The sequence below is a fragment of the Lacerta agilis genome, chromosome 14 (genome assembly GCF_009819535.1).
Source record: "Lacerta agilis isolate rLacAgi1 chromosome 14, rLacAgi1.pri, whole genome shotgun sequence".
Taxonomy (NCBI): domain Eukaryota; kingdom Metazoa; phylum Chordata; class Lepidosauria; order Squamata; family Lacertidae; genus Lacerta; species Lacerta agilis.
In genome coordinates this window covers 25,785,806-25,810,328 of record NC_046325.1, presented here as the reverse complement: position 1 = coordinate 25,810,328, position 24,523 = coordinate 25,785,806, and the positions used below count along the sequence as shown (strand labels likewise).

The 24,523-nt window shown below is 43.5% G+C and overlaps 1 protein-coding gene across 6 annotated transcripts in view; it reads left to right on the top strand.

Moving 5' to 3' along the window:
- The first annotated feature begins 638 nt into the window (after nt 1–638).
- The window catches only part of CDC27 (cell division cycle 27), a 36,168-nt gene continuing 12,283 nt past the window's right edge, over nt 639–24,523 (top strand). For 2 of the 6 annotated variants that reach the window (XM_033171211.1, XM_033171209.1), the window contains exons 1-8: nt 639–1,007; nt 6,819–6,894; nt 7,988–8,135; nt 9,513–9,638; nt 10,888–10,985; nt 22,527–22,681; nt 22,799–23,010; nt 24,397–24,511. In XM_033171211.1, coding sequence (XP_033027102.1) covers nt 981–1,007; nt 6,819–6,894; nt 7,988–8,135; nt 9,513–9,638; nt 10,888–10,985; nt 22,527–22,681; nt 22,799–23,010; nt 24,397–24,511 — 957 coding nt within the window. In that variant the 5' untranslated portion in view covers nt 639–980. Of the gene's footprint in view, nt 1,008–6,818; nt 6,895–7,987; nt 8,136–8,265; nt 8,415–9,512; nt 9,639–10,887; nt 10,986–22,526; nt 22,682–22,798; nt 23,011–24,396; nt 24,512–24,523 lie in introns of those variants that run through there. The other 4 variants (XM_033171213.1, XM_033171212.1, XM_033171214.1 and 1 more) reach the window with 3 other exon arrangements.

Below are 24,523 nucleotides of genomic sequence, written 5' to 3'. Positions count from 1 at the left end.
CTTGATATGTTTGCAGTTCAGTTCTTTATAAAGTTCATTATTCCTGCAAAAATAAATTTTATTTTTTTAAAAAAATAAAAAAAGATTCAGAGGCTTCAGCAGACATTCCCCATACTTTCATCAGTGTTGTTGGTTTTTTGTTTACTTTTAAGGAAATCTGGGAAAAATATTTCTTTAAGAGGTCAAAGGAAATAATTCCCTTAAAAACAAAATCAGTGAGTACACAAATCTCAGACAGCAGCCAGCTTCTCGTCTATTCCGAGTATGAACTTCCCCCACAGTATATTCTCCCCAAGTTCTGAGCTGATAATACTTTGAGAATAAGTTTCATGATGGAGGTCACCCCTCTCGCCTCAAATCAAGGACTGCTTCGGGCCGCTTCGGCTCTTTCCGTCAAAAGCCGAGAGGAAGCGGGGTGAAGTTTTGGATGATTTCCGCCGAGCCGGCCAATTCGACGCCGCGCGTGCTTTCGCTTTCTTTCGGCTCTTTCCGTCGAGAGCAGTGGAAAAGGAAGTTTGCTCTTCGGGCACGTCCGGGAGCCCCTTCCGTCACCCGCTCGGGAAGGGGGCGGAGCAACAGACTGGTGTGTTCGGCTCCTTTCCGTCGCCGCTCGGGAAGAAGCGGAGAGAGCTCCAGGCCTTCGGGTCAGCTCGGAACGTTCTCCGTCGCCGCTCGAGAAAGAGTGGAGGAAGAGGTCCACGCCGTCGGGTGTTTCCGCCTGCCGCTCGGGAAGACTCGGCTCCTGACGGGCCGGGGCCTTCCCTTCCTTTCGCTTCCCTCCTCCACGGCCCGGTTAACGGTCGCTGCCAGTTTAAATGAGACGGGGTCCGGGACGCCGCCGCCGTCGCGTCACCCACTGAGGCGGAGTCTGTCAGGAGGAGGAGGAAGGAGGAGGGGGAGAGGAGAGGAGAGAGGGGGGCGCCCTCTCCCCACCTCCCTCATCCGGGGCCTGTCCCTGAGAGGGGGGGAGTCGGGGCAGGATGACTGTGCTGCAAGAACCCGTCCAGGTAGGGACCCCGGTGGCGATGGGCCTGTATATGGGGGAGAGGGGGAAGGAAGGAAGGCCGGGCGGGAGGGGACGGAAGGGGAGCAGTTGGGTTCCTGCCCGCTCTTCTTTCTGCCCTGACAGGGCAAGGGCTCCCTTTGCAAAACAAAAAAACAAAAAAATCAAGCAAAGCAAGCAAGCAAACAAAAACCCTTCCTGCTGGGAGCGGGGGAAGGGGTTTCTCCTTTTAAAATTTCACTCTCCTTCACGTTATTCCCCCCCCCTTTGTGGGTGTCGTGCACACACACTTGTTCACGCATCTCACCCCCAAATTTAGTCATTCTTCCCCCCATTTCCCTGGAAGGTGCCATGTGGCGTTGTTTTTAGATAAACCCCATTTCCTTCCTGATCTTTAATCTCCCACCAGCCACCCTCTCTGCATTCCCACCTACCCCAAGAATTACCACTGGATTCCGCCCCCCCCCACCGGCGTTCTTAGCTGACTGCTCCTTCCTAAGAGAGATCCCCTCTTCTCAGCCCTCTTCAGTCTCTCTTCTCCCTGCCCCCCCCCCTTCATCTTCCCAGTAAGGACCCCTGTTCAATCAGTCTCCCTTTCTCTCTTTAGAACAAATACTGCAATAATTCATATGCGTTTACATGGGACGCCCAGTGGTCTTCCATCCAGGGAGCTGAGCATTGGGGATCTGGAAGCTGCCTCCTACCAAGTCAGACCATTGGGTTAGCGTTGCCTGTTGGCAGCAGCTCTCCAGGATTTTAGGCCAAGGTCTTTCCCAGTGCTGCCTGGAAATGCAGGGGATTGAACCTGGGACCTTTTGCACACAAAGTGCGCTTTCCAGATATTCTTTAATTCTGCTTCATATAACTATTTCTTCACTTCACTTTTCCCATGGTCTCTTCTCTTATTCCATGCTTAGACCTCCTCCTGTTCCCCCCTACCCTGTCATCTTTGACAATCAGAATGTTATCATACAGACACTGATTGCTCCCTCCAGAAAACACTACCTGGAAGAGCTCTTGTTGAGCTGGGGTCCTGCCTATATGGAGCATAATCATCTCCAATTATCTAAAGACCTCCACATGTTTTCAGCTCCTCCATTGCAGAAAACTGACTAGGGCCAGATCGGAACAATATTTCATGAGTCCAGAAGCCTTGATGAGATCTTCAGGTGACATATCTGGATGGAGTCAGACCAATCTGCAGGCATTAGGGCGTGTCATCCAAATATTAGAAGCCTAGCTGACTAGACAGCTGGGATTTTTTAAATCTTCAGTGTACTCTGCCTTCCCATTCTTTATTACAACAGTGTTGGCCTCTTGTTCCCTTTTCTCGTGTTCTTTTAATCCTATAGGGTTTTATTCCCTCCAGCCCCACAAATATTCTAACTCCATGGAATCATTTGATACCATGTGCACATATTCCACATAATCCATTTTCTCTATTTTGTTGCACGGTCTCCTTATTTACTTACTATGTACTGTTCCTCATTTAATTATTTAGAGTTCAGTGCCATCTTTTCTGAATGGCAAGGTGAAAACACCTTCAAAGCTGACATAAAATGGCTCTCTGATTATTTATTATGTAGAGGTGAGCAAGGTAAAACCATGCATTCCTGTTAAGATGACAAATCTTAGAAATGTCCTCTTCTTTCACTTCTTTCACTCTGACCTCCAAAAGTTATGCCAAAAGAAAAGGTTATGTCAAAGATGCTTGTGCTCATATTTTTTCAGGTCTCCATTGAGAATTGTGGGCAGCTGCCAAGCATGTACAGTATTTAGCAATGCACCCAAGTAAGCATTCAGTCTAACTTAAAGCGTGCATACCACTGTGGCTGTCATACTGCAGGGCATAGGCAGTTGCTTGAAAGGTATGAGAGCCCCTCTGACCAAGTGGTCAGCCTTTGCTGATCTGTTCTTTACAAGAGGATTTTGATGGACAGCCTTGCTGAGACTCTGGTTGACCTCTGGAATGGAGAAATGCTTTTCCACTGACACAGTTGTTTCTGAGTGTCTTGTCTCACATTGAACAGCCAGGTTGACTCTTTGTTTTTCTGAGTAACCAATGGCAATGCAATGATTGTCAAATCAAATTTGAACTCATTGATAGTTCCACTTGCTGTATTTCTGGCAACTGTTTGTTATTTCATTATGGAATGTGTACAGGATTCTTGGGAGTGTTCAGTTGATCACATGACCTTTGCACATCTTGGCATCCAAGGAGGATTGGCTGAGTTGGTGAGCAGGAGGCGGAAAGGAAGCTGCGTCATATAGCTTAGAAAGTGTAGTACACTTTCTGCCAAAGGAGCCCACTCTAAGATTTCATTGTGTTGGCCAATTACAGGGCAATGTCCACTTTCCATTCTTCAGTAAGATGTTTGAACATGTTTTGGTGGCCTACCTCCAAGATTTCCTGCCGGAGACTATCTTGATCCATTTCATTGTGGGTTCCATCCTGGTTTTGGAACGTAAATGGGTTTGATAGCTTTGATGGATAATTGTAGCTCAGTGATAGAACATCTGCAAAGTACCAGGTTCAGCTCATGGCTTCCTCAGGTAGGCCTGGGAAACAGCCCTGTCTGATATCCTGGACAGCCTCTGCCAGTTAGTGTAGACGAAACTGAGCTAGATGGACCAATTATAAGATAGCCTCTTGTGTTTCTTAACTAGACAAGGGCAGTGATTGTATTTTGATGCCATTCACCAGGGTCACTTTGCTGGGATGGGTTGTTGTTGTTCAGTCGTGTCCGACTCTTCGTGACCCCATGGACCAGAGCACGCCAAGCACACCTATCTTTCACTGCCTCCCGCAGTTTGGCCAAACTCATGCTAGTCGCTTCGAGAACACTGTCCAACCATCTCATCATCCTCTGTCATCCCCTTCTCCTTGTGCCCTCCATCTTTCCCAACATGAGGGTCTTTTCCAGGGAGTCTTCTCTTCTCATGAGGTGGCCAAAGTATTGAAGCCTCAACTTCAGGATCTGCCCTTCCAGTGAGCACTCAGGGCTGATTTCTTTAAGGATGGATATGTTTGATCTTTTTGCAGTCCATGGGACTCTCAAGAGTCTCCTCCAGCACCATAATTCCAAATCATCAATTATAGGGGTACATATTACAGTGGGTCTGGTCCTTCCCAGAGGGCAGATTGCAGAAGATAGTGAAGTGGGGGCATCTGTTAAGTGACTTGGTTTGGGGCCTATGGTGTCCCACAGTATTCCATCATGTCCCATTTGCTATTTAGTATCAGCGTGAAACTTCTCAGAAATCATTTGTGTTTGGTGTTGGTTATCATCAGTAATATGTGAATGATGCACAACTCTGTATGTTCTTACCGATTGTTTCCTACATTGTTCATTGATGTTTTCCTTCCATTGAAATGCATTGAAACTAAGTACATAATTAAGTACGTTAGTTTTGGCCATAGCAGATGGTGAGATCAATAATATAGGTTTTAATGCAAGTTGAACTGTAGTGGAATAGTATCAGTGCTGCTTGTGGTGAGCACAGGATGGGACAGAAGTTGCTTCCTCCTTACATCCCTAGTTCTCAAGGAACTTGCATGCTCCTTAACACAGTGTTTTTCAACCACTGTTCCGCGGCACACTAGTGTGCCGCGAGATGTTGCCTGGTGTGCCGTGGGAAAAATGGAAAAATTCAAGAGAATTACTTTATATATAGTCAATATAGGCACAGAGTTAAATTTTTTAACATTTTCTAATGGTGGTGTGCCTCGTGATTTTTTTCATGAAACAAGTGTGCCTTTGCCCAAAAAAGGTTGAAAAACACTGCCTTAACAAATCAGATTCGCACTGCTACAAACCTGAGCCTTGCATTAGGGTGCCTAGGAGGTTTCTGTGGTGAGGAACACAATTGCTCAGCTTCAGCTGGTCTGCCAACTGCACCAGAGTGGACCTGCTCATAATCACATCATGTCTTAGACTGAATTACTGTACTTGGAGCTGCCCTTGAAGACTGTTTGGAAAAAAGCTAGTGGAAAAGTTGCTTCAGGACTTCTGACTGGTGCCAGAATTCAGGAACATGTCACACTGTTATATCTGCAGCACTAACTACTAGTCTATTTTGTGGTGCAATTCATGATGCTAGGCAGCGACCGGTTTACGCAGGGATTATGTTCTGGACCCCTGCACACATCTGCAGGGCCATGGAAGGCCACCCCGTTCCATCCCTTTTGGTGATGTTTTTGTGTATTTTCAGGGCATTTTTGGGTTTGGTGCAATCTTCCACGTATTGGACATGCCTAAAACGGTCGCTGCCTGTACAATATCTAAAGGACTTCCTCCACCGTTACTGATGTGCCCATCCTTTCAGATCATCTTGTGAGGCCTTCTTGCGCATCCCTTTACCTTCTGAGAGTATTATTAGTGAGGATATGAGGGAAGGCCATTTATTCAGAATGTGAAACTCCATGCCCTGGCAGGTTCATTTGCTGTAGCTTTGCCAGTGTTTCATCACTGAGTTTCTTTTCGGACAAACTTTTAATTTATGCACGTAAAATTCTCCTTCTTCTAGTCTTGGCTATTTTTTACTGTTAGCTTTATTTATTTTTTTGAATTGCTGGTTTTAAAAGGATTCTTATGTACTTGTTAGTATTTCTTGTATAATATAATAAATTTATTGCTTTTATTGATTTGTCATGTATACTACTTTGAGCGCCTCCATTTTAAAAGTGGGAATGTGGGGTACAGATATCTTAACACATTTGTGCCCTATTTTTTGCCTAAAGATCTGAGTTGATCTGATATGATCTTTATCCCTGGATCATAAAACATACTGTGATCTTATTTTTCTGTGCTCCCCTCCTCTTCCTTTTCATCCCCCCCCCCCCATTTTCTTTTTTGTTAACATTTGCCCCAAGGACAGGAGGACAGCATGTCAGCCAAGTCATCTTTGTCATCTTTCAACTGCACACGCTAAAAGAATCTTTAAGTTTTCTTGTGATTTGAGCTGCATTATTCTTGAAATGTTTGGCTTTCTTTTCATGTTACTTTGGACCATCCGGTACTTGGATAGTACTATTGGTAGCTCTTAACTGTACTTCTATAACCCTTATTGGAACTGGTATGCTAAGTCCTATTCTGCCTTATTTTAATTTTTTCTTGGGTATTTAGAGAAAATGTTAATGTTACTTTTGTTGTCTTCTAGCTGTAGACACACTTGCAGTTTCTTGTGATACTCTAGTGTAGGAGGCACAACTTCATGTTTTATGCTAGTGAATTTTGAATTTTTAGTTTATGCATAGATTACAAAATCTGGTTGTTCTTGCAAAATGCCCCCAAAGTAGTCTTTTGTTGCACTTTCTTTAAAAGGAGAATAAAGTCAAGTAACCATAATGGCTATGGGGGGGGGGGGGAATGTGAATATATGTGGCTGAAACACCTGCCTACCTGCTGTGTGTCCTATGTGGTCTTTCAATCCCTGACAAAGTTTGAATTTTCCAACTAACACTTTATACGTAGTTAATAAATGTATCTGGTGTTCTTGGTTTTTGTAATGTGTTATAATGGTGGAAATAGGTTTGTTGAGGGTAATTGATTGGACACACTTCTGAAATGAAGTGTAGGCCCTTCTAGTTGACACCGACAGAGGAGTAGAAATATTCCCATATAAAATGCTGTTCAGGGTTGTAGAATAATATATTGTGAAATAATGAATATTTGGGAACAGGAAGGACAATAATCCGTAAGGGAAGAGATACAAGATAGATAGAAAAGTGTTTATTTTTTTTCTGTGCATTTACTATTGGTTTATAGTGCTGACCTTCCTTTCTCTCTCCCTCCTCCCCACCCTTTTCATACAGGCCGCTATATGGCAGGCACTTAACCACTATGCTTACCGGGATGCCGTGTTCCTGGCAGAGAGATTGTATGCAGAAGGTATGTATCCACTGTGGTTATTGGTCTACACTTTTTGTGAATTTATCTGTGTATTGTGAAGAGCTTCAATTTCTGCATTGTTCATTAGGCTATAGGTGGATGTCAGTACAGTCGTACCTTGGATCCCGAACGCCTTGGTACTCGGACGTTTTGTCTACCGAACACCGCAAACCTGGAAGTGAGTGTTCTGGTTTGCAAACGTTCTTTGGAATCCGAACGTCTGATGGGGCTTCCGTGGCTTCCAATTGACTGCAAAAGTTTCCTGCAGCCAATCAGAAGTTGTGCTTTGGTTTCCGAACATTTTGGAAGTCAAATGGACTTCTGGAATGGATTCTGTTCAACTTCCAAGGTACTACTGTATTGTAAATAAGCAGGTATGGTTAGGTGCAGAGTGTCAACAAAAAGTTGGCTAGTGGTATGTGTGTCCTACAATACGCTTAAATGGAAAAATAAAAAAATGAACTATGTGGTGTGTTTTTTTAAAAAAATTGAACTATGTTTTCAGACTGCTGTCAGGGAAGGTGGAGACATTGCTTAATTTTTATTTTTAAAAGGTGTGTCAGGATTCTAGTTTGTTTGGGAGCTCTGCCTTCTGTTTGGAAGAAAGTATTGCCCCTTAATTCCAAATGACAACTTTAGGGATATTTTTCTTTATTTTATTAAAATATTTTATATCTGCTTCTTTTGAAAAGGGGCATGGTCACAAGCGGCAGGGTGGGCTTTTGAGAAAAATAGAAATAGCACCTGGTTAAAGGGGTTGAGTCTATGAGTACCTGGAATATGTTTTAAAAATTTATTCCATCGGTTGTAATCACTGCACACCTCTTAACCTGGAATAGGTTGAAGTACATCAGTGGTTGTCTGTTATACAAGAGATCTTATTGTCCCTCATAAGATGTGGATGCACAGAGATTCTGTACACTAACTAGCTAGTAAAAGATTGTAATTGATGTTACTAATCCTTCAGTTTTCTTTGACATTGGAAATCATATTTTTATGGCCAGGAATAGATAATAGATATTTAGATAAACTGTTTGCATTCAGAGGTTTAAATGATGGATCTTAATGTTCTCCACCCCACCCGTTTCTTCAGTGCACTCAGAAGATGCCCTGTTCCTATTGGCAACCTGTTACTATCGCTCAGGAAAAGCATACAAGGCATACAGGCTTCTTAAAGGACACAGCTGTACCACCCCACAGTGTAAATATTTGCTTGCCAAGTGCTGTGTTGACCTCAGCAAGTAAGTTGCCTTATTGGTTTGTTGATGCTGCTGGAAGTTGTAGTTAATGTTTTTTAAGAGAGTGCGATGCCATTTGTTGGCCCATCAGATCTTGGGATAACCGCATAATGAAATTCATTTTCACTTTTAGATGTGGCCATTGTGCTAGAAATCACTAAACATGCAGAAGGTCTTGTAAAGGAAATGGTGAAAAAATAATAGAAATTTCTTCCTAGATCAAGAATGAAATTTTATAAAAGTGTCCAGCTAGGACTTTAAAAATGCTAAATTAGATGAGCTGTAAGTGTTAAGCATCTGGGGGCACTAACAGTCCTATGGAACTGATAAATGTTTGATGCATGTCATCAGCAAATTTCTCTCACTGAGCTGTTGTGATATCATGGATTTTCTAAAGATGAATATGGTTTTGACAGACCATAGATTTAATGAAGAAAGTGTTTGGTTACTGAAGTATGGGGAGCCAAATGGCAGGAGAGCCAGGTGGTATGGAATTTAAGGAACAGAGAATCTAGAGACAGGGTGTTTTGAGCGAAGGGAGCAGGATAGGAAGAGAGCAGGGGACAGGAGGAGGCATGGGAAATATCAATGAAGTTGAAGAATGGAGAGGCCAGTAGGAAAACAGCATGCAAGAGCCAGAGACAAGGTTTTTATGCTTACCTTTACCTCCTTATCCCCCATTACATTGCCCATAGCATTGCAAAAGAAATTGGCCTCGTTTGGATGCCTAGCTAAACCATCATGGTTTAGCATGACGAGAGAGAGCAGCCACAGGCCTTGTGCTTGCATGCTCCCTCCCCCCTTTTTCTGGTGTGGTCACATGGAGGATTTCAGGTGGTTTCACATCCTGTTTTTTTGTTTATTGAATTTATATATCGCCCTATACCCGGAATTTTGAATTAACTGTCATCCAAACCAAATAAAATCAAGTTAATATTAACTATGTTTTTGTTTCATTTTTCAAAAAAAAAAGAAGGCATCTTTATCCATAACCAATTGGTGCTGGCAGATATGCCGTAAGTGATCCATTCATATTGCTGATTTTGTCCCTGAAAGCAGGGATGCTTGCTTCCACACAGACATCCTGATTACCCTATGCATTATTAGCAGCAGTGCCACTGATAGGGTGCACATTTTTGTAGAGATGCACCGCCTAGAATGGCTTCTGTTTCTAGATCATGTTAGAGCTAGATAAGCAAGATAGATTGTTGGAGGTGGAGCGGAATGTTTAAATAATCTGAAGCATTTATTTTCACAAAAACCATGTGAGGGAGTTGTGTATCTGAGAGCGCCCACCTTGTCTGTGGCAGAGCTGTGAACTGGTTTGGGTTACACCATCAATGCTTCTGTCGTTTTTATTACTTTATTATCTTTAAACAGACTTGCAGAAGGAGAACAGATCTTGTCTGGTGGTGTGTTCAACAAACAGAAAAGCCACGATGACATTGTGACAGAGTTTGGTGACTCTGCATGCTTCATGCTTTCGCTCCTGGGGCATGTATACTGGTATGACTTTTCTCTTTTTTAGAGACAAGCTATCTCCCCTAGATTCCTACTTTTCCCCAAATGTTCTTGCACTGCTGCTTGTAGGGGTGCAGTTCTTGGCCCTCAGTTTGGAGACATTCAAATTTCCCAAGCAAAAAGCAGCATAAAAATTACTTCTGAATCAGCACCTTCATTTGTGATATAAAGCTACAGGCTGATATAATTATGCTTGAGCAGATGTACTTATGTGGGAAAGCACCAGTCTGTTAGATGGACCTGTGGCCTGGTTTTATAAGGCAGCTCTATATTTAGTTAAGATTTTTTTTTGTGTGTCTTATTGCAGAACTTTGCTACTCCTTAGAATACACATCCTAAGAACTATAATGTCCTATGGGATGAACACATTCCCAACTTTTAGAGACTGTCAGTTCTTCAAAATGCAAGAGCAGTCTTGCACAAAGACCTTAGGGAGAGTTGCAAGTTTTACTCAGCTGCATTTTTGTCCCGCATTTCAATATGTTTTGGGCTCACAAATAGCTAGTCAAGATTTATGATTGCTTTTGAACATTTCCTTCCCCCAACTTTGAGAAGGGATAAAATCTCATCCCTGACATCCCTCTGAGCTTCACAGGTATTTGCAAGCAGTAAGAAGGCTTGCTGTTTGGCAGGTGCATTGAGAGCCAACCAGGAGGTCAGAGTGTGCTACTGTCCTCTTGCAGAGCCTAGGGAAAGGTGTAGTCTGTGATCTTGCAATCTGGTTTGGAGGTATTTGGAAAGCTTCTAAATGCCTCCAGAGTCCAGTTCACGTTCAGAAAGTAGCTACCATGTACTCATCACTGGATAGAATATTTCTGGACCCTTGCTGGTCCCTGGTGCTAAAGTACAAGGGTTGATAAAGATGTCTTCCCTTGGGCTTCCTGCTCATTTTGAGGTTGAAATTCTCTTCCAGAATAGATGTGAAGCAGTTTAAGTAGTACTATTCTTCCAAAAAAACCAAAACCCAATAACCTGTTTTCCTGTTGTTGTTTTTACTGAAGCCATGTAGAAATGTATGGTTTGCATATGGTGTATGAAAGATGCTCAAGTTGCTCAATTTGGAAAAATACAAATGCCCCCATTTCCATGCCACCTAACAAAATGATGGTAGCTGATAGCAGGAGATAGTTCTGTGGTTTTTTATGCAAGCTGTAGAAATAGCTCATTGTTCTCATTTTCCTGCAGAATCTCTCCTTATTGTTTCTCCCCCCCCCCCCTCTTTCTCTCTTAACAGCAAGACAGATCGGCTTGCCAAAGGATCTGAATGTTACCAAAAGAGCCTTAGTTTAAATCCTTTCCTCTGGTCCCCTTTTGAATCACTATGTGAAATAGGTATGTTTTGCTTAACTCCTTCCCTGGGAATAGATGGGTTCTTTACCATCCTTTGGAATTCATGGCTTGGGTTGGAGGGAAGGTATAAGGAGACCATCTCACTGATTTCATCCAGGTCTACTGGACAATTGAATTCTCTTACGGCAGCAGCGTGTGATGTGGAAAACACTTTTACAAAAACTTTTTCCTTGGCGATTACAGTTGAACCTGGGATTGAGCAAGAACGGGACTGGATACTTCTGGTTGCTTTTCCTCCTCTCTCCACAGAAATGACTTCATTGTTTTTGTTAATGTATTCCACACAAGCATGGAATATGTATATTTCAACTCCCAGTGTCTAATCCATGCCTTTCAGGGTTCTTTCTGGTTTATTTCCAGCGGTGAAGCCAGTTGTGCAATCTGAATATTTTTTTTTACTTGGTGTTTCATTGTATCCCATCTCAAGGGACTGGGGATAGATAAATAAAATAGAACCAGATCCTCACAAACACTAAAATGAAATATATCATACAAAGTGAAACCGGGGAGCTGCTGTGCCTGCCAACCAGACTGTGGAATCTGTTTTGGTAGCACAGTCGGTTTCCTGTTCTGGAAAAGTGACAAAGTATCTGGTTTCTCTGGAGCCTGAGAATTCATGCTATCTCATCTTCTTTTTCCCATAAACTTGACTTTCCCCATGTTGCCACTTTATCAGCATTTGACTCTTTAAAACAAAACAGAAATGTTGTATTCCAGGTTTTCAGCTGATCTTTTAAGAGTTCCTCAACCCCTCTGAGTTGTTTCCCATTGCCTGGAGCCAATTTCGCCAGGAAGTGACTTGCTGTGGTAGTTTCATTGTGACAGGTGCAAAAGGGGCAGGGCCACAAGCAGGACATAACAGCCTCATTGGCAGTACCAGGGCTAAGCTGGTACCGTGTAGCTGTTTGGCCCCTCCATTGGTTTTTTGTACTAGGGTCATGCATGCCTATGTTTCAGACGGAAAGGTGAGAGTGGTTTTGTGGCATTTGCAGGCTGGAGGCAACCCACAGAGTGCATTTGGTTCCTTCTTACTTGATGCCCTCTCAATCTTTGCTTCTGCCAGGAAGAGTTGTCTCACAGTTGTCTTGAGCTTGCTTGCATCAGAGTTATTCTTTGATTGAGTGTGCTATCACAGCATGCTTTCTGCAAGTTTCTGGTTTATGCATACTTAGGATAGGGTTGCCATATTTCAAAAAGTAAAAATCAGGACACTCCAAAAGTTGTTCAGCTTTTTTTAGGGGACCCCCCCCCCCCATATTTTATTTTATTTTTACAAAAACTCAAAAAACCCGCGCTTTTTCAGCATTTTCCCCAAGACGTCAATTTTGCCTTCGAAATTCCAGAAAATTTCTGGGGAAATCTGGACGTATGCTGGCCCTAATTTAGCAATATTTTGCTATGGATTGCCAGTCATTTGTGTTCATGGTGTGTAAGATGTGGGCCATAAGTCATCCTTACCAATACTGATAGAGTTGTGGAAGAGGGCAGTTGCTGCAGCCTGCTCTTTGAGTTCTTGTGTGTCGGGGTATGGGTGCTGGAGCTCCTCGTGCACGGCCTTGGACTGGTTATGCACGAGGTACCAGTTGCGGGGAAAGCGGCCAGCGTTCCGCGTGCTTTTGAGCACGGTCGCCGGCCAAGCCTCACAGTCTGAAGGATGATGAGTAAGCCAATTGAAGACTCTGATGGTGTGTGAGTTCCTAGTTGCCTTCTTTAGAGAAAAGTTGCCTCGTGAAATAAAATATATACCCTGACTCTGAATAGACGGACCAGTTTAAAGAAATAAAAATTTTACTTTACTCCCCCCTTTAACCCCAAAGGAAGACAGACACCGGTTGTATCTTTAGTGGCTTCGGCAGAACCCGCGTAGGCTCGTCCCCTAAGCTAAGTTCTCCTAAGCTTAAAGACCCTGCGCGCCCAATCTTCCGCGAGGCTAACTAAATAAACTAAAACCGAAATATCTTCCGCGGGCCTATCCCTAGGCTAACCTAAAAGAACCTAACTAAAACTAAAACCGAATGATCTTCCGCGATCTAACTCTAACTAAAGAAAAACCCATCCAACCCGTCCAGCCCGCTCCTAGCCCCTTAAACTAAACTTGACTTCAACTAAAACCCAACTAAAAGACATAAACGAACTTCTCCTGCCTAAGCGGGGTGCCTCTGCCTTTTATTAGGGAACAAACGTGACATCATCATTAGTACTTTAACCAATAAAATCACTGTTGCTGCCCTCCAAAAGGGCGGGAAGCAAGTTTAACGCTCATTAACAACTTTGAACATGACCGGATCTACAAAATAAAGGCGGATTAATCTTGTAAGTGAATCACACTATTCATTCATGCTTTCACTTTCACTTTTACGCGCAATTATACCAAAAGTAGACCTCGAAAAACTTATAAAATAACCAATTAATTTGAATCCATGGCGGATCCGTGAAACGTATTCCGACATATCATCTTTCTTTTTTTGTTTTAAATTAAATTAATTTTGATTTAGTTATATAAAAAAAAGGAGGTTAGAGATATCATAAGCATTTATCTGACACAAACATTACCATTTGCTTCGATATAAACCTCGACATGAAAGGGCAAAGCGTCAACAGTGCTGACAGCGTCCACATCAAGACTGTGATATAAACACCAGCAACACCATCAACATCCATCCCCTTCATCAGAGGAAATACTTATACAATAATGTAGCAATAAAGTCATGAAAATAACAAACCACTAGCCGAACATAAAAAGTGATCGATCCGATACACTGTAAACCTTTTAGGCATAAATATATACTTCAATGTGTAGTGTAACACAACAAATCACCTCATAAACATGTATACTTTCGCGTGCAGCGTAAAACAACAAATTACTCCCCAAACACAAGAGAGGACCTGATGCAGTTCCAAAATTAAGAATAACGGATAACGACTGCCCAAACATAAGAGAGGTCCCGATCCGGGACCCAAAATTAAAGTATAACTAGAGCTGGGGCTACATGGCCTACCCAGACCCCTCCCCCATTTTTTTTAAATTTTTTATTTGGAAACTTAAGTAAAATGGATAAGGAAACATAAAAGGTGTGTGGCACTGAGGCTACAGAATCGAAAGAACTTTCAGGAAGGCAGATTCTGGACTTACCACAGCGACCACAGGTAACGGGGAACTAGGGTCCGATTCCAGAGAGGGGATTTAAGGCACCTATGTACAAGTGGTTTGCGCCACTAGAGGGGATTTAAGCTACCTACATAAAGGTGTCCCAGCCAGGATGAGGATTTAAGCCATCTACGCAAGGGTTTCCAGCGAAACGAGATGGGAATTAAACCAACTACATAAAGGTCTCCCATCAACAGCAGGAAACAGAGTGAAGGGAAAAGCTGGGAACCTGGTTTACTGCCAAAAGGTAGCATATAGAGGGGTATTCTTCAAAGAAAATAGGGGTACCAAAAGGGTAGGACGCCACCAGACTTGACACATATATCTTGAACAAATCCGAGAATGACCAATTCTTTGACCAAAGGAAATCATTTCAAATAAAGCATATAAGTGTTACCACATTTTGAACTACAACTTTTGCAAGCACAACGTGGAGATTTAGGATTACTGAAATAAAACATATATGTATAAATATGTCTATGACTAGAACTGCACAAAGACGATGTTTTTAACCTTACATAAACATTTCCATATCATCAAAATTGTGACGCTCTAAATGGAAACCATTGCAGAAAAGCTTTGCATATATAAACATCCATATCATTAATTATCAAGCTATATGGAAAACACATGTAATATGCGAGGCGGATATTTCAAGAAGCATACAAAGGCAAATATGCAATTTTTACAAGTACAATATAAAGTACAAGACAGGTTTAGAACTGCAAAATGGTGTTGGAGAGGAGGATGAAGACGATGAATGAGTTGCCGGTCGTCTTCTTCTCCGACTACACATGACCATGTAGAAGAAATAGTCCTGGAACTCAGGAAAAGTTCATGGAGCTCAGGAAAGTACTGAAACATCGAGCTCTGAAGAAACAACGATACCTGTAGAAGAAAGGAGGTTAAGCAAGCAAATCAAGGTGATCTGCTAGTGAGTGCAGGTATGGGAATAACTGGAACAAATCTAGGCAGCCAGGAACCAGAGGCCGCCCAGAGGCAAACAAAAGGCCTAGGCAGTAGGAGGATAAGGCAAACTGCCCAGAACTCAACTGGTGCTGTTAGTTGAGCACTTTTGAAGAGTTGCTGCATCTGACAAGGCGTTGAGCAAAAATTGCCGGGAACCGTAGTTCTTCCTAACTGGACAAACTGTAGAAACGTCTTGTTGAAGAGTAGAGGTTGAACACACAAACGAAGGCGGGCAGCTGGAAACCGTAGTTCTCCATGGCTGGGCCAAATTTTAGAAACTTCCTCTTAAGGAACAGAAACAAGTCCCTTGCTTTGAGAAACTGGTGTGTTCAGACAACGAGTTGGATATTCTCAGCATGCTGTTAATATAGAGGATAATAAAGAAACAGGAATCTAGCCAAAGAACCAAGAGTTCCGCCGGGAGTTATAGTTTTTCAATCAACCACTGCCAAAGTCAGCACTGAACATAACAAGGAATGTTCCATGGCTGGCGATTGGATCATTGAATAAAGGAAAAGTGAATAGATGTGAGCAATGCAGAAAAGAACAATGCACTTTTGTAACAGTGCTTGCCAGGGGCTTGTAGAGAGAATGAGCTCTTTAATTAGGGCCTCTGCTGCGACGAGCTTCTCGGATGTCAGCGGCCATTGGTCGACCCACACAGGGGGTCCTTCCTTCCATGTGAGTGGAAGTGCATGAACTGGCGCTGATGCAGAGGCCCACATCAAAAATGAGTGTGGATAACAGTTCTTGCTTTAGACAATAAGTCTCTACCCCAAAGGGTGATAGGCACATCCATAACAAGTGGACGGAGCTGCACCATGGAGCCTGAGTCTGACTGGAAGGTAATCGGATGCACGCTCTGGTGGGCGGGTTCGAAACCTCCGACTCCAAAGACTTCCTGGGTGACAGTCGTTGCCCAATGGTCAGGCCAATCTTTTCTGGCGATCACTGTAACATCTGCGCCTGTATCAAGAAGACCCTTGATCTTTCGTCCACCCATTTCTAAGACGAGATGAGGGCGTTCTTCTGTAATCTTGATTAGCGCCATTGCTGCCTGAGGAGGCAAAGAGTCTACAGGAGCTGTAGGCGTAGAAGTAAGCAAATAGAGTCTGGCAATTTCCAAACCTTTTGTTAGGACACAAGGAACAGTTGAAAATCCTGGAATCAGCAACTGTGATGAATCTGTGATTCGAACTAGGCCTGCAGTCAGTGTGACTGTGGCAGGGAGGCGATCCATCCTAGGCAGGATAAGGCAAATTGAGGTGTCTGGGAATGGACCACGAATGGATGTTGGCAATTGCTGAGCAAACCATGGATTTGAGAAGTAACAGTCCTCTGTTAAGAAGAGTGGTATACCTGGGACAGAAGATTCTTCTTGTTCTTCGTTGGCAGTGTTTGAAGATATCTTTTTGGCTTCGGGTTTTTTGCACTGCTGAAGTTGGCAACTCTGAAGCTGCTTGGCGTTGAGTTGGCAAACTTGAGGTTCCTCTGTTGGTAAAAGTTGCTGATGCTGTTGAACCTGTTGGCATTCAGTCAGTTGTGCATCAAACTGGCAGGATGGAACTTCTTCTTTGACACGAGGCAGTAGAAGTTGTTGTTCCTGATAGTTGTTTGGTTGTGGCGGGCTGAGTTTAAAAGCTGGAGGTGACACAAAGGTGTGGACATTGTTAACTGGAGTGATGTTTAAGCTTCCACAAGAGGGAGCTGGCTCACTCACTTGCATTCTTTGGCCACATGGAAAGTGATCATCAGCTGGGTTGCAACTTGAACACTGCTGTTTCATCAAGGGCAAATGTCCTTCAATGACAGATTGACCTTGATTTGAAGATGAATAAAGCTCAGGAGTTGCGAGATTGATCTCAGTAGGATGTCTTCTCAACGTTGAAGGCAATTCTGCGATCAGAGACTTGACTGTGATTGCTTGCTGTGAAGCAGGATCAACATCAGCAGGAACTGAAGGGCGGTCAGCAGAAGGTGAACTGAATGCTGTGTTCTCTACTGGAACCCTTTGAATAGGTAAGGCAGATGATGAAACCTCTGGAACCTGAATGCTTGATGAGGTCACATCTTTTCTCTGGACATCTGAAGAGTAGATATCTCTCTGGATCACTCTTTTTTCCTGATGACCTGGATAAGGAGTAGCGTTGTTCACCTTTCTGGGATGGTTGACCTTCATGATGTTCTTGAACTTGCACCCTATTGTTTTACCGGGGCCGGGGCGCGGCCCGCAGAACCGTTTCCCTGAACTGGAGATGAGGTAGGTGATGTGTTTTGTGGATTCAAACGACAATCATTCGCCCAATGAAATCCTTTCTGACAGATGGGACATCTCTCTGGCGGCTTGGCAGAAGGCCTTGGCGTTGTTGTGCACTGCGACCGGAAATGCCCATCGCCTCCACACCCATAGCACTTCTTGACTGGTGTAGAGCTGTCTTGACGTGGCATCTGTACCGCAGCTGCCAAGAGCTATGCTTTGTAGGAGTGGGTACCGACATTCTGGCAGACGCGTAGCATCTCAGTCAATGTGGCATCTGGACGAGCTGCAACTGCTGTTAGGGCATTCTTGCAGTCATCATTGGCATTTTCAAAGGCAAGTTGTTTTGTCAGCATGTTTCTGGCATGACGATCTTCTATCTGGCGTTCCACTGCAACAATCAGGCGATCCACGAAGTCCCCATAAGGTTCTTTTGGACCTTGCCTAACTGCAGCGAATCCTGATACTGAGCTAGCATCTGTGCGATTGGGTAGTCTGCGCCAAGCTTTGACTACAATGTCTGCTATGGTGACAAGTGCAGCATCAGGTATGGCTAGCTGTTGATTGAGATTGGAGTAATGTCCTGATCCTGTGAGCATATCTTCTGTGGCAAGTGGCGTTGCACGTCTGGCTGCTACTTCTTTCCACTCTTGCAGGCACAGAAGAGCATCTGTAGGCGACAGGAAGGTGCGAAGAATCAACTTCCAATCAGATGGCAGAAGTCTACTAGTGGACAGTCCTTCAAGTAAACTTCTAGTATAAGGAGCTTGAAGTCCATTTTCGCGTATGGCTTTTCGCAGTTCACGTAGTGTTTCAAAAGGAATGGCTTGATATCTTGCAGGTTGTCCTCCATTAGCACGAATCACTGGAAAGATGTGCATTGGATCAGCACTAAAGTCTATTTGTCCCAAAGCTGCTTCCAAAGCTTGGGTTCTGCAGATGGGCTGCATTGCTGTAGGGTCTGTAGGTGGCATCAGTGAGTTTAAATCTTCTTGATGCTTTCCAAATGATGAGCCACTAGATGGTGCTAAAGAGTCTTTGACATCTGGATGCCTTGAAGATGGCTGACTATGAAGACAAGATGGCTGACTTGAAGTTGGATGAAGACAAGATGGCTGACTTGGAGTTGGATGAAGACAAGATGGCTGACTTGAAGTTGGAGCATAAGGTTGTTGGCTCTGTACTGCAAGTCCTGGCATCTGGATCATCATTGTTTGGCTTTGCTCTTGTCTTGGAATCTGCATTGGCATTGGAGGTGCTGAAGGGTTGGTAAATTGCTGTTGTGCTGCTTGCATTGAAGCTTGGATTGCTGTTGATTGGAAATCAGCTTGCTGCAAAACTGGAGCTGCTGGCTTGAGCGCGGCCTGCAGGGCAACAGGGTTTGCTGGCAAAAAGGCTGCTTGCTGCTGCTGCTGCTGGATCGCTGGCAAAAGCGCGGCTTGCGATGAAGGAAGCGGGACCGTTGCTTGGAGCGAGGTCCGCGGCTGCTGCTGACTTGAAATCGCTGGCTGGTAAAAGGCCTGCGATGACTGCTGAGCGACTGGCGGTGGGGCAGTCCGCGGCGGGGCTTGAAAGGCCGACGGCGTCTGCTGCACCGGCACAGGCGGCAATGAATCTGGCAATGACAAATTGGACAAGGGCGAGTGCGTGTACGACAACGGGGCCTGAACTGGCTGCTGCGAGGGGGCCGAAAATGGCACAACCGCAAGCGGCAGCACAGGGGCACTATTAAAAGCAGTATTTCCTAAATTCACTGTTCCATTAAGCAAAACATTTCTTGGAGCGATTTGTTGAAAGCAGTTTCTTACTTTGCTCCATACTAATTGTACAGGAATTCCGATTTTCGGGTTGGCCATAAATTCTAACCCGATCCTTTCCCATGAGGCTAAATCTTTCGTTCCCTCCTTAGGGACCCAGGGACAAATTTCCCCAATGGTTTTAACTAAAAGCTCTACTTCTGATTCAGAGACAGGGTGACCATTTCTTTTCAAAAGGTACAATAAATCTTCACAAAATTTTACTTGAGCAGTTGAGAGTGAGGAGCCCATTTTTTAAACACTTTTCCAAAACTTTTCCTCCCCCACCCGTAGGCTTCTACTAGGGGACACCGGTTCTACCCGTAGGCTTTAACCGAAAAACCTGGCACCCGTAGGCTTTAGCCAGAAAACCTCCGCCCCCACCCGTGGGCTTCTACTAGGGGCTACCGGCCCTACCCGTAGGCTTTGACCGAAAAACCTGGCACCCGTAGGCTTTAGCCAGAAAACCTTTCCCTCCCACCCGTAGGCTTTTTCGGGAGACACCGGCCCTACCCGTAGGCTTTGACCGAAAACCCTGGCACCCGTAGGCTTTTGCCAGAACCCTTCCCACCCGTAGGCTTTAGGGAAGACCTTACTCTGCCCGTAGGCTTACACTAAACTCCTTGCCGCTCTATCCGGGGACCCCTTGGGGCAAAATATACGCGCGCGACTTCTATTTACACTACTTTGGGCAAGCGGTGGATTCGCGCTACTGCAGCGAAATCCTGGATAAACCGGGCCGTTATACCTCACCTCTCAATATCTGTTTCCGAGCCACTTCCGATATGTTGCCTTTAACCGGAGTCTTCGTGGAAGCGATTTTTGACTACGCTTCGCCTCAGAGAGGGCACCACTTGTCGGGGTATGGGTGCTGGAGCTCCTCGTGCACGGCCTTGGACTGGTTATGCACGAGGTACCAGTTGCGGGGAAAGCGGCCAGCGTTCCGCGTGCTTTTGAGCACGGTCGCCGGCCAAGCCTCACAGTCTGAAGGATGATGAGTAAGCCAATTGAAGACTCTGATGGTGTGTGAGTTCCTAGTTGCCTTCTTTAGAGAAAAGTTGCCTCGTGAAATAAAATATATACCCTGACTCTGAATAGACGGACCAGTTTAAAGAAATAAAAATTTTACTTTACTCCCCCCTTTAACCCCAAAGGAAGACAGACACCGGTTGTATCTTTAGTGGCTTCGGCAGAACCCGCGTAGGCTCGTCCCCTAAGCTAAGTTCTCCTAAGCTTAAAGACCCTGCGCGCCCAATCTTCCGCGAGGCTAACTAAATAAACTAAAACCGAAATATCTTCCGCGGGCCTATCCCTAGGCTAACCTAAAAGAACCTAACTAAAACTAAAACCGAATGATCTTCCGCGATCTAACTCTAACTAAAGAAAAACCCATCCAACCCGTCCAGCCCGCTCCTAGCCCCTTAAACTAAACTTGACTTCAACTAAAACCCAACTAAAAGACATAAACGAACTTCTCCTGCCTAAGCGGGGTGCCTCTGCCTTTTATTAGGGAACAAACGTGACATCATCATTAGTACTTTAACCAATAAAATCACTGTTGCTGCCCTCCAAAAGGGCGGGAAGCAAGTTTAACGCTCATTAACAACTTTGAACATGACCGGATCTACAAAATAAAGGCGGATTAATCTTGTAAGTGAATCACACTATTCATTCATGCTTTCACTTTCACTTTTACGCGCAATTATACCAAAAGTAGACCTCGAAAAACTTATAAAATAACCAATTAATTTGAATCCATGGCGGATCCGTGAAACGTATTCCGACACTTGTGATGCATGGTAATCTTGGTCTTCTTAAAACAGTTGAAGTGTGCTGCTGGTGTGTAAAGGTGTATGGGGGAAAACCTGGAAGACGTTAACATGAAATGTAATGTTGTGGAGTGTCTGGGCTGGATGCAAACTGTACTGGCCCTCTGGAAATTCCATGGGTTGAAGTCCTGTACATCATTTCCATCTGTGCCATTTACAAACAAAAGCAGATGTATGCATATCTTCTGCTTCTGCTTCAAATACAAAGAAAGACTTAAGGCAGCACTGCTGCTATCACTAGTATAACATGTAGGGAAAGTTAGACATCTCGTCTGGACAGATTAGTGTTAAAAATGCAGGATGAAAACTTTAAAAGTCATGTCAGCCCTGTTTAGGATGATTATTTCATTTTTATGGAAAATGTATAATTTATATAAAAGGGTCCAAGATGAAAGGTGCACGTTGGAGTTGGACTGTACATTGAACTAAACTAAGTAGATCATGATGCTTCCAAACTGCACAACTCCTGCTAGGATATTGCTTGGAAGATAGACTTGTCAATCCTTATTAGTCATAGTAGCAAAATGAAACTTCTGCATTTGGAAGAAATTCATTTCAGTGCACATAATACTGGGAACCAACAACAGGTGATTGCCATTCCCACCTTGTCCACTTGTGATCTTCCTGGAGGCATTAGTTAATGAGACCTGCTTGGGAAGGATAGGAAAAATATTATCCATGAATGGAATGGTAACTTGGAGGCAAACACTGGAAATTTTGTACATTGTAAAAAGTCATGAAGATCCATGCCTTCAATTAATGCCTTTGTGGTGCTGGCAAGCTATCAGTGATTTTTACCACGCAGTCTACCAATGTAAATTCTAATCTGATGGCTTGCAAAATAAGGCCTATTCAATTCTGCTAGATCCTGACTTTTACTCAGTTATAGTAGAAAAGCAAAAGGTGTGTGTATGTCACTCCATCTGTCTGTGTTGGAGAGTAAACTGGAGGGAGAGAAGCAACTGAGGGCAGGGTTGCCCAAAGCACTTTCTAAAAATCCAAATCTGTTCACTGGCCCAAAATAGATTTCCAACCCTTGGTTTAGTGCAATGTACCCCAGACTAGCTCTCTACCTGCAGGCATCTGGCTGATCACTGTTGGAGAAAGATTAATGCTGGACTAGATGGATCTTGGCACTTCATGTACTGTATTGTTAGTGATGCATAGTAAAATAGCTTCCCCCTGGTGGAAATAGTAACATCAGCAGTTAGGTCTCTACTAGCTTTTCTGTAACACAAAGTCTTCAGTAATAATGTGAAAAGCATTAAAGGATGTGTTTGTGAAGATGTATGCCATGCTCTAATTGTTATATTTGATGGGTATCTTTTTAAAAAACACATTTTAAACAATTGGATGTTAATAGCACCATGTAGCACCATGTAGCAGTAAGTTCAGACAGCAGTTCCATGCTGTGCTGTTGGGGGGGCGGGACGACGACACGTAATATTTTATTCTCTTCATTTGTGTCACATTGAAAAGAAGCCTTTCCCCTCACCCCAAATCCCTTTCTCTTCATTCAAACAGGTGAAAAGCCAGACCCTGACCAAACATTCAAGTTAACATCTATACAGAACTTCAGCAGCTGCTTACCTAACACATGCACAACCGTGGTGTCTAATCACAGCATAACTCACAGGCAGCCAGAGACAGTTCTTACAGAAACGCCACAAGACACACTTGTAAGTTTTTATCAGCCATATTTTACCATCATCGCTTACACTGAGGGTGATCATTGCAAAAAATAATAATAATAATAATAAATGTGTGCTGCTTTTTCTTATTTTTTTCCATTTCAGGAATTAAACAGACTCAACCTGGAGTCCTCCAACTCTAAATATTCCTCCAACACAGATTCCTCCATCTCTTATATTGATTCGGCTGTAATTTCACCAGATGCTGTACCTCTTGGATCGGGAACTGCCTTCTTAACTAAACAGGCTCAAAACAAACCAAAAACTGGCCGGAGTCTTCTGGGTGGACCAGCTGCTCTGAGTCCATTAACACCAAGGTAAAGAAAGAATCTGAAGTACCCTCAAGGCTGCCTACTGAAGATAACTACCGGTATAAGAAAAATAACAGAGTCCTGTGACACTGTAAAGATTAGCAAAATTACTGTGGCATAAGCTTTCATGGATTAGAGCTCACTATTTTAGATGCTTAGTCTCACACATTGTTGCAGGAAAACCCAAATATTTTATAGTAGGGGCTATGATAAATAAGAGGTCCAGAGGATCTGTGACATCTGTATATAACGTTCAAATGTGTACAAGAATCGTAACCATTCACAGCAGCAGTAATTGGTGGCTACATAGTCTTCCCAGATTTGCTAGGTGTGAGATAAATCCATAGATCTGATTCAGACCTAAATAGAGTAGAATTTTCTGACAAACTCTGGTTCAGCTATTTCCCTGAGAAGAACTCCCTTTGCACTCTTTTGGTGGCTTACAAGTCAGTAGGATAATGTTCGGAGAGACTTGAAATGTTATTCCACTGATTTATAAATGCTGTAATTTTTAATTGATATGTGTGTCACTTTTTATTCTCTTGGACAGAGACAGAAAAGTTTGTCCTGCCACTGCCTGCATAAAACAAAACATCCATTTCTATATTCTCCCCTGCTTTCATGTGTTTATGCCTCTGCTGAAGTGTGCAAATGCTTAAGATGCAATATCAGAAAAGTCCTGTGCGTGTTTATTCAGAAGCAGGCCTCACACTGTTCGGGGGGGGGGGTTGCTTTAAGTTTAGGATTGCAGCCTGAATCTGTTAATTTTGAAGGATTCACATTGTTTTTAGTAGTTACTGCTGTAATAGAAAAATATAGCTACATTTCAGGAATTGATATAAGAAGTGGGGCTTGTGAGCATTTAGAAGCAGTATGACAAAATAAGTTACAGTGTATGAAGTGTTGGTATGGGAGACCCAAGCACATAGGGCTTTGCATGAAGGTATGCTTAGGAGAGTTGTCCTCTTGACCTAACATGCCTCATGTGATTGTTTTAGTGATAAATTTGTTAGTTTCCTCTATTTAAAACCATACATTGTTTTGAACATGGTTGATGCCACCAAGCTGTATACCAATACTGCAATATTGTATGAAAGTATTGGGATATATGTGAAAAATGTGTGTTTGTCCTCAAAGAATTAGAGCTTCTTTTTACATACCTTATTACTGTTGATCACTAGAGCTTCTTGCTTTTACGCCTTCAAGCTTGTGTACGTAACAATGAGGAAACTGTTTGTCTAGAAACTTATTTTCACTGGGGCATATAAATTCCTTTGCCCTGCAATTTGTCCTTAGTTTATAAAGTAAGATTCTCTCTTTTCTCCTTGCCCACTCACTTCTCTTCTTGGAGGAATCATGCATATTTTCAAACACTCTTGTATGTTTTCTCAGCTTTGGAATCTTGCCATTAGAAACCCCTAGCCCGGGAGATGGATCCTATTTACAAAACTGCACAAATTCTTCTTCAGTAATTGATGTGCCACCTCCAGGAGCCCCTTCCAAGAAGGTACCTTGCATT